A 14315-nucleotide genomic window follows, 5' to 3' on the forward strand; every position below is an offset into this window, starting at 1 on the left:
TTTTAGAGTGTTTTCCCTGAAGCGTTTTTTGCAGCCTTCTGAACAGACAGTGCTTACGTTGCACCATTTTCCATCAGGACACCTTTCAAGAAAAGTAACATGCACCTTCTTTTTTACCCATTGGGTTGAATGTTTCAAAGACAGTTCAGGAAACTTTAGAAATTATGTAGAATTTGTGGTGTCCAACTATGGCATTTACAATAAAATGAATGTCTTGCTTTTTTCATTAATTGCTTATTGTGCTGTTTTGCGAATTGAGCAACTCATTGTATGAGCCTGCTGTGAACGTGGAAAGGACAGATTATCCTTTTCTTTTTACCTGTTGCGACATTTAGGGTGGCATTGAGAATTTGGCAATTTTTCCATGAAGTTATCCCCAGTCTGTTCTTCTCCTTTTGGCATTGCGTTGATGTGAGATGCCAGTCTGTTTGCTTACAACTCTCTTGACATAGATTGTACTGTTACTAGTCACGTTTGCAGCTGCTTCTATTTCTAATCTATTGCCTGGTGGAATGGGCTGGGGGTCATCTGATACTTATTCTTCTCAGCCCTTGTCATAAATCCGGGGGGCTTCAGCTCTGTCAGGGGGAGGGCTTGCTTATAGAGAGGGGGCTGGCAAGTACTGGAAATTCCCTTTAACTATTTACAGTGAGAAGAGTACCATGTGTTCATACTTGTCACTGACCCCTCCCTCTTTACCTGGCCTTTTATTTTTGTGTTGCCCCCCTTCTTATGACACAGGCTAAATTTGGTGAAATGCCTATCCCTCCAATCAGAGGCTAGCTGGCATAGGATTGGAAGTGGGGGGGTGTAGTTGTTAGTGGCATCCAATCAGTGCAGAAGTGGGAGCAGGTGTGTGAATGGGCACAGTACAAATTAGAGGCAACTGTTTAGGAGAAAGCTTTGGGTGTCTGTATTGAGGAACTAGCAGACACTGCCTGCCTCTCTATTCTCTCCCTAGGCATTAGGGTGACCCACCAAGATGGTAAGTGAGCAGAGACCTTTGGATTATTCCTATGCAAAAGTAATACTGGAGCGGTGCTGGGTGACTTTTACTGTTTACAAAAATGGCAGCGGTGTCCACAGTAGCATGCCATGTAATGAATAGTCCACATGGGCTCAGTCATTAGTCATTTCTGAAATAACTCTTGTCATCAAGAAGGGTCTCGCTATCCTAAGAGTGAAGGATGGGAAGCAATGTTACCTATTACGTGGGCTCTCTCTGATCACTGTAGTTCTGTAATTTTTATATATACTGAATGTGCTAGAACGTTTTCCCTTGTGCCGGTAATACTGCAGGGAAAGGTAGTGACTGGTGATATTCCATACGGCTGACCTTTAAAGATGAGCAACGGTGTCTAAGATGGAAATTATTTTCTGACTAATATAACCGTCTGTGACTTGAGCTCCAAGTGTTGTAAAGAACAAGGTTATTGATCTTGGATGGATCTGATTTATCTAGCTTCGGGGTGTCTTTCAACACCTTCGTTCTGATATTCTGGGCATTAGATGGATGGATGGTTTTTATGGGACAATACACGGTTCAGTCGGTTCCACTTATTAATGACAATACAAATTGGTGCAGATGTCGCAGAGCTAATTGGCACATTATCCTTTGATTAGTGGAGTCCTTATAGAAAATGGTAGATATTACAATGATTTGTGTGAGTTGGCAAATTTGGTTCTTCCGTATCTGTAGAGCTGAAATTAACATGAAACGATGGGCTTATCGATGGTGAAGTCTGTCTACACCACATTTATATGTAGAGATCAGTAATAGATGAGTTGTGGTCAAGGTTCGTGCCTTTATAGGGCTGAGTCAGGACGCTTTGGAGAAGGTGTGTGCCCAGACTGTATTATATGGTGTTTATAGAGAAGATAAGTGTGACAATGGGATCTGCATAATGGACCTAGAACTACAATTATAATGCTACATTGTAACCAATTTATTGGCAATATTGGGAGAAGGAAGGGGGCACTGGCAAAGTCATATTGGGGTCCTACTTGGTAGGATGGCAGCAGCAAGGAATACAGCAGTACATATAGCTAGAAGCTGTTGTTTGTAGTGATTAGAAAGAAGTGCTAATGAGCAGGGGTCAAGGCTTGGGAGTGAAAGGCTGTCTGATATGAGGATACCAGATGCCAAAACTGTCACTGCCGTATTATGTGAGAAGTAAGTATGTGTCAGAAGCAATTGGCTTCTAACACGGGTAGGATTGATGTGGCTGCTTCCCTGCAGTGTGATTATCATTGGGCTTATAATTAATAGATGATGTATAAATATATTTTGCTGAGATGTTATTTATTAATAAGGAATAATTAATGGCTTCTTTTTTTAAAGAGCAATACAGAAGTCAGGTATAGAGGATGGAACTAATACTTTTGAGACAAACATGTGCTGTTCTTGTTACTAAGAGATCATGCACATGGACATGTAATGGATTTTGTATGACGTCTGAAATAGGCTACATTCCGATTTTTTTATCGGTCAGCACAAGGACCCATAGAGTTTCATTGGTCTAGTCACACATCCATGAAAATTACAGATCTGACTATGAGATCTGTGAGATTGAGAACAAGTCCCACTCGGATCCGATTTTGAGGTTTAGAATATGACCTACTCAATGAGTCTGTGTGCTGTCCGATAAAAATACAGAGACTAATACAGAGCTGAAACATGGCAACCATATAATTTTATAGGGTCTGAAAGATATCTCTATATTCCAGTGATGTCATTGGAAAGGCATAAATAAATTTGGTGAAAAGCTGCACGCTGCATCATATTTATTCTCCCCTGAAAGCATTGCTGGTAGAAAAAAATATCTTATAGGATGGTGACATATAGTGATGAGCGAACGTGCTCGGTTAAGGTGTAATCAGAGCATGCTCGCGTGCTAACCGAGTGTCTTCCCCGTTCTCAGATAATATGTTCGAGTTGCCACAGCTGCATGTCTCGAGGCTGTTCGACAACCACATCACATGCATATTTGATAGGCGATTCCAACATGTGTTGCGGCAGTCAAACAGCCCCGAGACATGCAGCCGTGGCAATTTGAACATATTATTCGAGCACGCCGAAGACATCCGGTTAGCCCTGATAACACCTTATCCCAGCGCGTTCGCTCATCATTATTGACATATTTTACAAAACACTCTGGCCCAGGGCTCCACTTATATGGCCAGCTGTGTGCGTGGATCCATGGGGCTTTTTTTGTTTTGCTTTACAAAGATTTTGGAAAAAATTAAAACACAAATTCAAACAAAGTGATTTATGTAAAAAAAAGAGACTTTGAATTTGTGGAATTACTTTTAGGCCCGTTCAGTATTTGGTAAGTATTTTACCTCAGTATTTGTAAGCTAAAATCAGGAATGGAACAATCAGATAAAAAGTATAATAGAAACATGTCACCACTTCTGTATTTATCACCCACTCCGATTTTTTTATTACAAATACTGAGGTAAATTGCTGACCAAATACTAAGGTAAATTGCTGACCAAATACTGAGGTAAATTGCTGACCAAATACCGAACGTGTGAACGTGGACTTACCGGCATAATCCAATCATTCAGTGCGGTACACAGCGATTTTCGCACAACCAAAAATCACCCTATGCCACTGCTGTATGCAAGTGTAATGCGAGGAAATTGGGCCGTATTGCAACTCCTAGGAAATTGCTGAATTGGGCAGAAGAGTGACTGAAGTCATGCCCTAATTAACGGATTACTGGTGATAGGGTTCACATTATTCACAGGTGAGATTAATGGTTGGTGGGTACATGGTTGAAGATTCAATCAGATAGTGAGAGATACATGTGAATGTGTGTGTGTGAAGCTGATGGTTCCGTGTGAAGGTTCTACGAGATATCATTTACCCTCAGAAATGTTCAGTCTTTCCAAGTAGCACAGCTGCATATTCCTGCCCCTCCTAGCCTTCCCATCGTCTTCTGGACCTCATCCACCACAGTGACACATTACTTCCATGACAGAGAGAAATGCATGCCTAAAAGTGAGGAGTCACTTCAATGAGATCTACCTGCAACATAGCTAAATATCCCATTAACCTCTGTAAGAAAAAAATAGGCAAAGGTTTTTTTATTTAGTTTAATTTTTGCCCTTTTAAACATAAGTAAAATGGCTATAGAATTATAAGGTTTCTCCTTGTGGAGAGTGACATACCAGCTCTGGCATGTCAAGGTAAGGAGGCTTATTCGTCGTGCAATGCATTGCACGGCGAATAAGCCTCTTTATCTCGACAAGCCAGAGCTGGTATCTCACTCTCCACAAGAAGAAACCTTATGCCTTACACCTCAGTCCAGAGCCTCTCACCCAGCCAAATCAGTTCTCATACTTTGCACTCACGAGGGGCAATAGCCCGAAACACCATGTCTGCAAATTGAGATTCTGAATTGGCTTTTGTCCTAAGTCATATTGCAAGACTCGTTAAATTGTGACTTGTTGGATTGGTACTTCCAACATATGATGCTATCGAGTTCAAGTCCTCTTTTTGTCTGAAGAGGCAATTTGCATATTGAATTATAGTCATCCACATGAGTCTTTACCTGCTCAATCTAATTTCACAACCACACAGATATAATAATTATAGTTCCTATGACTTTTTACAGCGGAGTTGTAGCCAATCCATGTCTGTTTAGTGCCTTAATATAGAGGTGATCTTTCCTCTAGCAATGTTTCTAGGGGAGAGTAGTTTTGTGATAATGCGTTTGATTGTACATACCACAATTATTGGGTTTTTGTAATCACAGGCATACAAAGACACAGTAAGGACCCATAGTAGTCTCTGCTTTATTACCGGGTTTTACAACCCAACTCATAAAGGCTAGGATGTAGACTACCTGCAGGAAGACTGTTACCTTGGACTACAAGGGGTAGTAAATCACTCAATTTAAAATGGATTTGTGTCCGTGACACTAGTTTTATTTTGCCTGACATGGATCAGATGTCCTCTTTTTTGCATATGAGAAAAAATGAACTGTTTTTCATCAGTGCGATGTATCCAATTTTTATCCATTTTTGGTGCGTGTCCATTTTAACCATTTCTGTGGCCTTAATTTTTTTTATGCAAAAAATATATATTCTCAAACCTCTAACACCCAGTAAACATTAAAAGCAAGACAGCATGCAGATATCACCTGGATGATGTCTGTATGCTATCCTCTTTTTTTTTTTTTTTTTTTAAATGGACATGTCTATTTTTTGGGAGGGTGGTGAAGGGCAGACACTTGGTCCATTAAAAAATACAGACATGAGACGAGCAGCAAAACACGGAAATTTGAATGTGGCCTTATTCTGATTACTTATTTAGAATTATAAAGGACTTGCCCCCTTATCTCAGAACAGATAGGCAGCTACCTACATTATAATTTAGCTTTTTCTGTATCAACATAGGAAGGAAATAATTGCTGCTCATTAGGGTTGTCAATAAATTGTGCCATGCCGATGGCTGGGTCTATACGTATAGATTTAAACCATGAACAAAATGACGTCCTACTAAGTAATTCAATTTCAAGCTTTTGGCCATTGGCACACAGCGATATTTTTCTAGGGTAGGATTGTTTCCACTGTAACAGCATAAAACCTGTCAATCATTATAATGAGGTTATCTGATCATCAGCTACACACTACTGGCTACTATTCTTCATTTGTGGTCAGAACAAACTGTTCTGTGGACATAACCATCTTTAGGAATATTTAGGACAGAAATAGAGATTTTTACATTACACCTAAACTGAGCCTTGACAAATGAGAACAGTGAATTTCTATATTTACAGGCATATAAAAATAGAACCACGCATAAGAGAAACCACACAATTGCTGGAGTAGTGAGTGGTATGGACCACATAAAAGCGACCATAAAGAAAATACATAAAATGCTTTATCGAAATTTGTGTTAAGAGATGCCTTTAAAGGGGTATTCCCATCTCTAAGATCATATCCCAATATATAGTGGGTGTAATAATAACAATATTAGCAAATACCTCCAATTAAAAATTTAGTATAGTTCTTCAGATTCGCTATGTCGCTTACCTGATGTAGGGCATTACAGTAGCTTAGATATCCATGGTTACGACCACTAATAGCTGTCTAACTACCCGTTACTATATGAGTGGTCATAACCATGGATACCTAAGTTACTGCAATGCCCTACATGAGGTAAGCGACACAACGAATCTGAAGAACTACCTATACTAAATTTCTAATTGGAGACATTTAATATTATTAATATTACACCTACTACATATTGGGATAGGATCTTGGAGATGGGAATTCAAATTTAATCCTTCCACTTACAGTAAAGCAATCAAGAGAGGCTTATTAGATCGCTGAGGAACTTATGACGAGGATACATGGAGTATAACATCACATTGATGGCTTTTGCACCATTTAATCTGATTCATGCACATTCTGACAGCAACCTGATAGCCCACCATGAGATAGTGCCATCTGCTTTGTGCTTTGATGTTTGTGCAGGGTGGGAGAGGAGCAAGGCTTTGGGATGCTGGGGGGCATGCATCTTGTATCTGTCACTTCTATTCCTAGTGAAGGACAGCTGCTTTTTACACAAGGCCGAGGGGGACAGGTGTCTGCTTCTTCTCCTATTTATATTTGGCAATAAGACTTGGGATCGTCTTAAGTCCCTTTTATTATTAACCTATAGATCTACCAGGGGAGTATGTTACCAGCACTCTAAATAGCATAGAAGCAGCGGTTTACTAAATCTTATAGGTCTTACACTAAATAGTTTTCTAATTCTGTAAATCTGGTCTTCCTTTGGGAATGAAATTCCAAGAGTGAAATCCCAACCTCAGTTATGTAATAAACTGGCCATGCTGTAACTGAGCAGAAGATGTTAGTAACTGAAAATTGATCTAGTCATTGAGGTCGATATTTATTGCTAATTGGGCAAGAGAACACCCAAATCATTAAAAGTCTAAGTGTCATATGATAGGGAGATACTGTATATCGGGATATCGGCTGACAGAACTGACAATATGTGAGTCACCTACAGAGTAATGGATGCCAGTTTTGTCTCTCGTTAGGGATAATTTCACTGGGCATATAAACACTCGTGGCTGAAAGTGTTGGCACCCTTGAAATTGTTCCAGAAAATGAAGTATTTCTCCCAAAAAATTATTGCGATTAAACATGTATTATTATAAATACATTTATTTCCTTTGTGTGTATTTGAACACAAAAAATAGCAAATTGGACCTAGTTTCACACAAAACCCCCAAAATGGACAAAATTGTTGGCACACTCAACTTAATATTTGGTTGCAAACTCTTTGGAATAAATAACTGCAATCAATCGCTTACTATAACCACCAACAAGCTTCTTATACCTCTCCACTCAAATTTTGGACCATTCTTCTTTTGCAAACTGCTCAAGGTCTCTCATATTTAAAGGTGCCTTCTACCAACAGCAATTTAGAAATCTCTCCACAGATGTTCAGTGGGATCTGTGTGAGCAGTGGGGTCCTCCTGGGTCTCCTGCCATGGCGTTTCATTTCATTCAAATATCGACAGATAGTTCACGCTGACACTGATGCACCCTGAACCTGTAGGGCAGAGAATTTCTTTGGAACTTGGTTGGGGCTGCCTATCGACCATCCGGACTATCCTGCGTACCAACCTTTCATCAATTTTTCTCTTTCTTCTGGCCATCTATATCCATCAGCAGCGCAATAAGGATTATTTGCTTCTCAGTCCACGTCCAGGGAGATTAGAAACCATGCCATGGGTTGTAAAATTCTTGATTCTGTTGCACACCATGGATAAAAAAAATCAAGATCTCTGGAGATGAACTTGTAATCTTGAGATTGTTGCTATTGTTGAACAATTAGGTTCTCTAGTCCTCAGACAGTTCTCTTCTCTTTCTGTTCTCCATGTTTATTGTGGCACATACACACACAATGCAAACATTGAGTCAACTTCTCCCCTTTTATCTGGTTTCAGGTGTAATTTTCATATTGGCCACACGCTTGAAACAAAGTTGGCTGGGTTCATACTGCGTTATGGCAGTCCGTTAGACGGACTGTGTTACACCGTGGCATAACCCCTATTTCGGGCGCATCACCAACGCATGCCATAATGGGCATGTGCTAGCGATGTGCCGTCATTCTGTGACGGACCCTCGGACATGGGCTGCAGCGTTTCCGGGTCCATCACCGCTAGCGCAGATAGAGCATCTGCTAGCTCTATCTGTGCTAGCGCGATCGCATTTCGGCACTTGTGTTAACGCAGTCTGTTTAACGCATGCGTTGAACGGGCTGCTTTAACGCAGTATGAACCCAGCCATAATTTTGGAAAGGTGCCAACAATTTATTCAGCCTGTTTTTTTTTGTGTTTTCTGTGAAATTATGTCCAATTTTACTTTTTTTTCTGTATTTTTGTTGTGTAGTTCCAATGCACACAAAGGAAACAAGTGTAAGGCTGTGTTCACACGTTGCGGTTTTTTCGCGGTTTTTCCCGATAAAAACGCTATAAAACTGCAAAAAAAAAAAACGCATACAATAAGCATCCCATCATTTAGAATGAATTCCGCATGTTTTGTGCACATGATGCGTTTTTTTTCCGCAAAAAAAACGCATCGCGGCAAAAAACGCAGCATGTTCATTAATTTTCCGTTTTTTTTTTTGCGGATTTCCCACTCCAAAATGCATTGGGAAGTGTCTGGAAAAAACCGCGGCAAAATCGCGGCAAAAACGCATGCGGTTTTCTTGCGGATTTCTTGCAGAAAATGTCCAGAATTCTCAGTAATTTTCTGCAAGAAATCCTGAACGTGTGCACATAGCCTAATTGCTATAATGTTATGTGAGAAATACTTCATTTTCTGGAAAAAATTAAAGGTTGCCAACACTTTCGGCCATAACGATATCTCTTCCCATCTATCAAAGTCCCCTCTGTGGTATTAATGTATGTATGTCCAGCAAGCACAACTCCTCCCTCATTAGCTTAAAAGAGTTGTACAATAATGAATAATCTCTTATTAGTGGGACGTGAAAAAAAGAAGAAAAGATACTCAACTGCAGGACCAGCACCTTTCCTCTGCATTTGTACTGTATTTCCTACGGGTCTACTGGGATCACCATCTTCCACTGTAACAAAATATGAATGTGGCTGGCAAGCAGTAGACACTGATTGGCTGCAGTGCTCATATGATTTCCCTGGCAGATGTTGATCCTAGACCAGTGACATCAGTGGCTAATGCAGTACCTTTGAGTACGAGGGAGCGGTGCCTACCCATTAGGTGAATATAATTTTTAAAAATATTTTTACTTCTTTGGGCATATTATCCAGGGACTAGCCTTTCTACCAGTTTTGACAGATCTGTCCTATTCTTCAGTAATACTGACCAGGAATAGTAGGCATTGATGTTTGTTAAAAAAAAAGCCACCATGCCAATAAAAACAAAGCAGGTAATGTACTGCTGACACTCCTTTTAGTATGCTTGTCTGTAGGGGTCCTAGCGAGCAAATGTCTAACAATCAAATATTGATGGCTTATTCTTAGGTTAATCCCTTTTAGTGTTTTACAAAAGGGTTTGTATTTGTCATTCATCCCAGGAAGATTACACATCCTCAGGAACTATGCTCAAATCATAACTTTCACATACTGGTAATTAATATTATTATTATTATTATTTATTGATTTATATATCACCATTGATTCCATGGTGCTGTACATGAGAAGGGGTTACATACAAATTACAGATATCACTTACAGTAAACAAACTAACAATGACAGACTGATACAGAGGGGTGAGGACCGTGCCCTTGCGGGCTTACAATCTACAAGATGGTGGGGAAGGAGACAATAGGTTGAGAGTTGCAGGACCTCTGGTGTTGGTGAGGCTGTAGCTCCGGTGGTGGTGAGGAGGCTTCGGGGTCAGTGCAGGCTGTAAGCTTTCCTGAAGAGGTGGGTTTTCAGGTTGCGTCTGAAGGATCATTATGTGGTTGGTAGTCGGACGTGTTAGGGCAAAGAATTCCAAAAGATAGGGGATATTCGGGAGAAGTCTTGGAGGAGGGTGGGTGAGGAGCGAATAAGTGTAGAGGAGAGAAGGAGGTATCGAGAGATTAGTTCAGAGATATATGGGGGCGACAGGTTATGGATGGCTTTGTTTGTCAGTATTAGTAATTTGAACTGGATACGCTGAAGGAATGGGAGCCAGTGAAGAGATTTGCAGAGGGGAGAAGCGGAGGAGTAGTGGGGAGAGAGATGAATTAGTCGGGCAGCAGAGTTAACGATGGACTGGAGAGGTACGAGAGTGTTAGCAGGGAGGCCACAGAAAAGGATGTTGCAGTAGTCAAGGCAGGAGATGATGAGGGCATGTACAAGCATTTTAATAGATTTACGGTTGAGGGAAGGATGGTATCTGGAGATATTTTTGAGCTGGAGGCGACAGGAGGTGGAAAGAGCTTGGATGTGCGGTTTGAAGGACAGGGCAGAGTCAAGGGTTGCTCCGAGGCAGCGGACTTCCGGTACGGGGGAAAGCGTGATATCATGAATTGCGATAGATAGATAGATCAGGTAAGGAAGATCTATGAGATTGAGGAAAGATGATGAGTTCAGATTTGTCGACATTGAGTTTGAGGAAGCGACAGGAGAAGAATGAGGATATGGCTGATAGACACACCAGGATTCTGGAGAGCAGAGAGGTGACGTCTGGGCCAGAAAGGTAGATCTGAGTGTCATCAGCATAAAGGTGGTACTGGAATCCATGGCACTTTATGAGTTGTCCCCGTCCAAGTGTATAGATTGAGAAGAGTAGGTGTCCTACTGATGAATATAAAACCGCTTTGTGTCTTTATCTCATGTACAGCACCATGAAATTAATGGTGCTATAGATATAAATAATAATAATGCAGATGCATATATCGCCATGGTAACAGACCGTACAGTCTTAGTCTACAATCATTTGCCCTCCAATCTGTACTCAATTTCTTGATTACCAACCACATAGAACGGAGTGTGACTGCAGAATCAGAATACACAGATTTTTCTTATAATCTATTAAGGATCATTCAGACATCGGTGACAACCTGTCCGAGATCAGACCATAATGCAGGGACTGGCCGCGGGACTCCTGAACCAAGCGTGGCAGTCTCATTGAAATACATGAAACTGTCACACTCGGGTAGGGCGTGCCGTGCCCAGTCCGTCCATTAGCAGTCCGTGCTCGGACCGATTCTTATGGCGGTCTAAATGAGACCAGACTGCTGTTGTCATCATAAGTCTGCTGTACAACTATAGACACAAAACGGTAGATTTTTATTGGAGACAATTTGATAACTTTCTGCATTTGTTTAATAAGAGCAATAAAAAAAACTGATTGTGATTATCAATGTAGCCAATTTTTGAGAAAAAATACCAAATTTTTTTTTTACCCCAGGTGATTTTTGCTTTTCTGCTTTATGGCAAAACATGTGGCAGCCAAATGGTAGCGGATAGTCAACAGGGAATTGTGAAAATGAACCATAAAATTTATTGTACAATTTTTCCTGAATACACGGATACCCCATATGTGGGGGTAAACCACTGTTTAGGCGCACGGAAGGGCTTGGAAGAGAAGGAGCACAGTTTGACTTTTTCAATGCAGAATTGGCTGGAATTGAGATCGGATGCCATGTCGCTTTTGGAGAGCCCCTGATGTGCCTAAACAGTGGAAACCTGTTGTGAATTCTGTGGCAGAGCTCCCTCCTGTGGTCACAAGTGGTATTTTGGCTGATTCTCTCTGTGAGCTTCTGTTGGTGGAGGGAAGTGGTACTGCGGCTTCTGAGTTTCCTCCCTCAGGTGATCTGGTGAGGTCGTTAGGTGCTTCTCTACTTAACTCCACCTAATGCTTTGATCCTGGCTTCCTGTCAATGTTCCAGTGTTGGACTTGCTTTTCCCTGGATCATTCCTGTGGCCTGCTGCTCTGCATAGCTAAGTTCTTCTTTGCTATTTGTTTGCTATTTTTTCTGTCCAGCTTGTCTAATTTTTTGCTGGAAGCTCTGGGACGCAAAGGGTGTACCTCCGTGCCGTTAGTTCGGTACGGAGGGTCTTTTTGCCCCCTTTGCATGGTTTTCTTTAGGGTTTTGTGTAGACCGCAAAGTTACCTTTTCTATCCTCGCTCTGTTAAGAAAGTCGGGCCTCACTTTGCTGAATCTATTTCATCTCTACGTTTGTCTTTTCATCTTAACTCACAGTCATTATATGTGGGGGGCTGCCTCTTCCTTTGGGGTATTTCTCTGAGGCAAGGTAGGCTTATTTTCTATCTTCAGGCTAGTTAGTTTCTCAGGCTGTGCCGAGTTGCATAGGCAGAGTTAGGCGCAATCCACGGCTGCCTCTAGTGTTGTTTGGAGAGGATTAGGGATTGCGGTCTGCAGAGTTCCCACGTCTCAGAGCTCGTTCTATGATTTTGGCTTATTGTCAGATCACTGTATGTGCTCTGACCGCTATGTCCATTGTGGTACTGAATTGCCTTTCATAACAGAAACCCCCACAAGTGACACCATTTTGGAAACTAGACCCCTTAAGGAACTTATCTAGAAGTGTGGTGAGCACTTTGAACCCCCAAGTGCTTCACAGAAGTTTATAATGTAGAGCCGTGAAAATAAAAATCACATTTTGTTTACACAAAAATGATCTTTTCGCCCACAAATTCTTATTTTCTCAAGGGTAGCAGGAGAAATTAGACCACGAAAGTTGTTGTGCATTTTGTCCTGAGTACGTCGATACCCCATATGTGTGGGTAAACCACTGTTTGCGCACACAGCAGAGCTTGGAAGAGAAGGAGTTCCATTTTACTTTTTTAATGCAGAATTGTCTGGAATTGAGATCAGATGCCATGTCGCGTTTAGAGAGCCCCTGATGTGCCTAAACAGTAGAAACCCCCCACAAGTGACACCATTTTGGAAACTAGACCCCCCATAGAACTTATCTAGATGTGTGGTGAGCACTTTGAACCCTCAAGTGCTTCACAGAAATTTATAAAGTAGAGCCGTGAAAATAAAAAATCCTTTTCTTTTCCTCAAAAATGATTTTTTTAGCCTGCAATTTTTTATTTTCTCAAGGGTAACAGGAGAAATTGGACCCCAAAATTTGTTGACAAGTTTGTCATGAGTACGCTGATACTCCATTCTATGTGGGGGGGACCACTGTTTGGGCACACATCGGGGCTTGGAAGGGAAGAAGCGCCGTTTGGAATGCAGACTTTGATGGGATGGTGTTATGATTAGGTAATTCAGAACCACAATGGACCTTGAAGTTCAGAGCACACAAAGTGACCTGACAATAACCAAAAGACATAGGACGAACTCTGAGACGTGGGAACTCTGCTGACCGCAATCCCTAATCCTATCCAACCACACTAGAGGCAGCCGTGGATTGCGCCTAACGCTCCCTATGCAACTCGGCACAGCCTGAGAAACTAGCTAGACCTAAGATAGAAAAACAAGCCTACCTTGCCTCAGAGAAATTCCCCAAAGAAAAGGCAGCCCCCCACATATGACTGTGAGTAGAGCTGAAAATACAAACGCAGAGATGAAATAGATTTAGCAAAGTGAGGCCCAACTTACTGAACAGACCGAAGATAGGAAAGATAACTTTGCGGTCAACACAAAACCCTACAAACAACCACGCAGAGGGGCAAAAAGACCCTCCGCACCGACTAACGGTACAGAGGTGCTCCCTCTGCGTCCCAGAGCTTCCAGCAAGCAAGAAAAACCAATTAAGCAAGCTGGACAGAAAAAATAGCAAAACAAAAATAACACAAGCAAAACTTAGCTTATGCAGAGCAGACGGCCACAGGAACGATCCAGGAGGAAGCAAGACCAATACTAGAACATTGACTGGAGGCCAGGAGCAAAGCACTAGGTGGAGTTAAATAGAGCAGCACCTAACGACTTCACCACATCACCTGAGGAAGGAAACTCAGAAGCTGCAGTACCACTCGTGACCACAGGAGGGAGCTCTGCCACAGAATTCACAACAGGATGGTCTGCGGGCGTCATGTTGCATTTGCAGAGCTCTTGATGTACCTAAACAGTAGAAATCCCCCACAAGTGACCCCATTTTGGAAACTAGACCCCCAAAGAGCTTCTCTAGATGTGTGGTGAGCACTATGAACCCTTAACTGCTTCACAGAAGTTTATAATGTAGAACCATGAAAATAAAAAAAGTCATATTTTTTCCACAAAAATGATATTTTCACCTCCAAATTTTTACTTTCACAAGGGTAACAGGAGAAGTTGGACATCAAATTTAATTGTGCAATTTATCCTGAGAACGCTGATACCCCACATGTGGGGGGGGGGC

The 14315-nt window shown here is 41.5% G+C and overlaps 1 protein-coding gene across 1 annotated transcript in view; it reads left to right on the top strand.

The window, feature by feature from the left end:
* Positions 1–893: 893 nt before the first annotated feature.
* TNNC2 (troponin C2, fast skeletal type) overlaps positions 894–14315 on the top strand; it is a 53740-nt gene continuing 40318 nt past the window's right edge. The window contains exon 1 of the mRNA XM_069752217.1: positions 894–985. Within this exon, the coding sequence (XP_069608318.1) occupies positions 983–985 (3 nt within the window). The 5' untranslated portion in view covers positions 894–982. The remainder of the gene's footprint in view (positions 986–14315) is intronic.

The sequence above is a fragment of the Ranitomeya imitator genome, chromosome 2 (assembly GCF_032444005.1).
Source record: "Ranitomeya imitator isolate aRanImi1 chromosome 2, aRanImi1.pri, whole genome shotgun sequence".
Taxonomy (NCBI): Eukaryota; Metazoa; Chordata; class Amphibia; order Anura; family Dendrobatidae; genus Ranitomeya; species Ranitomeya imitator.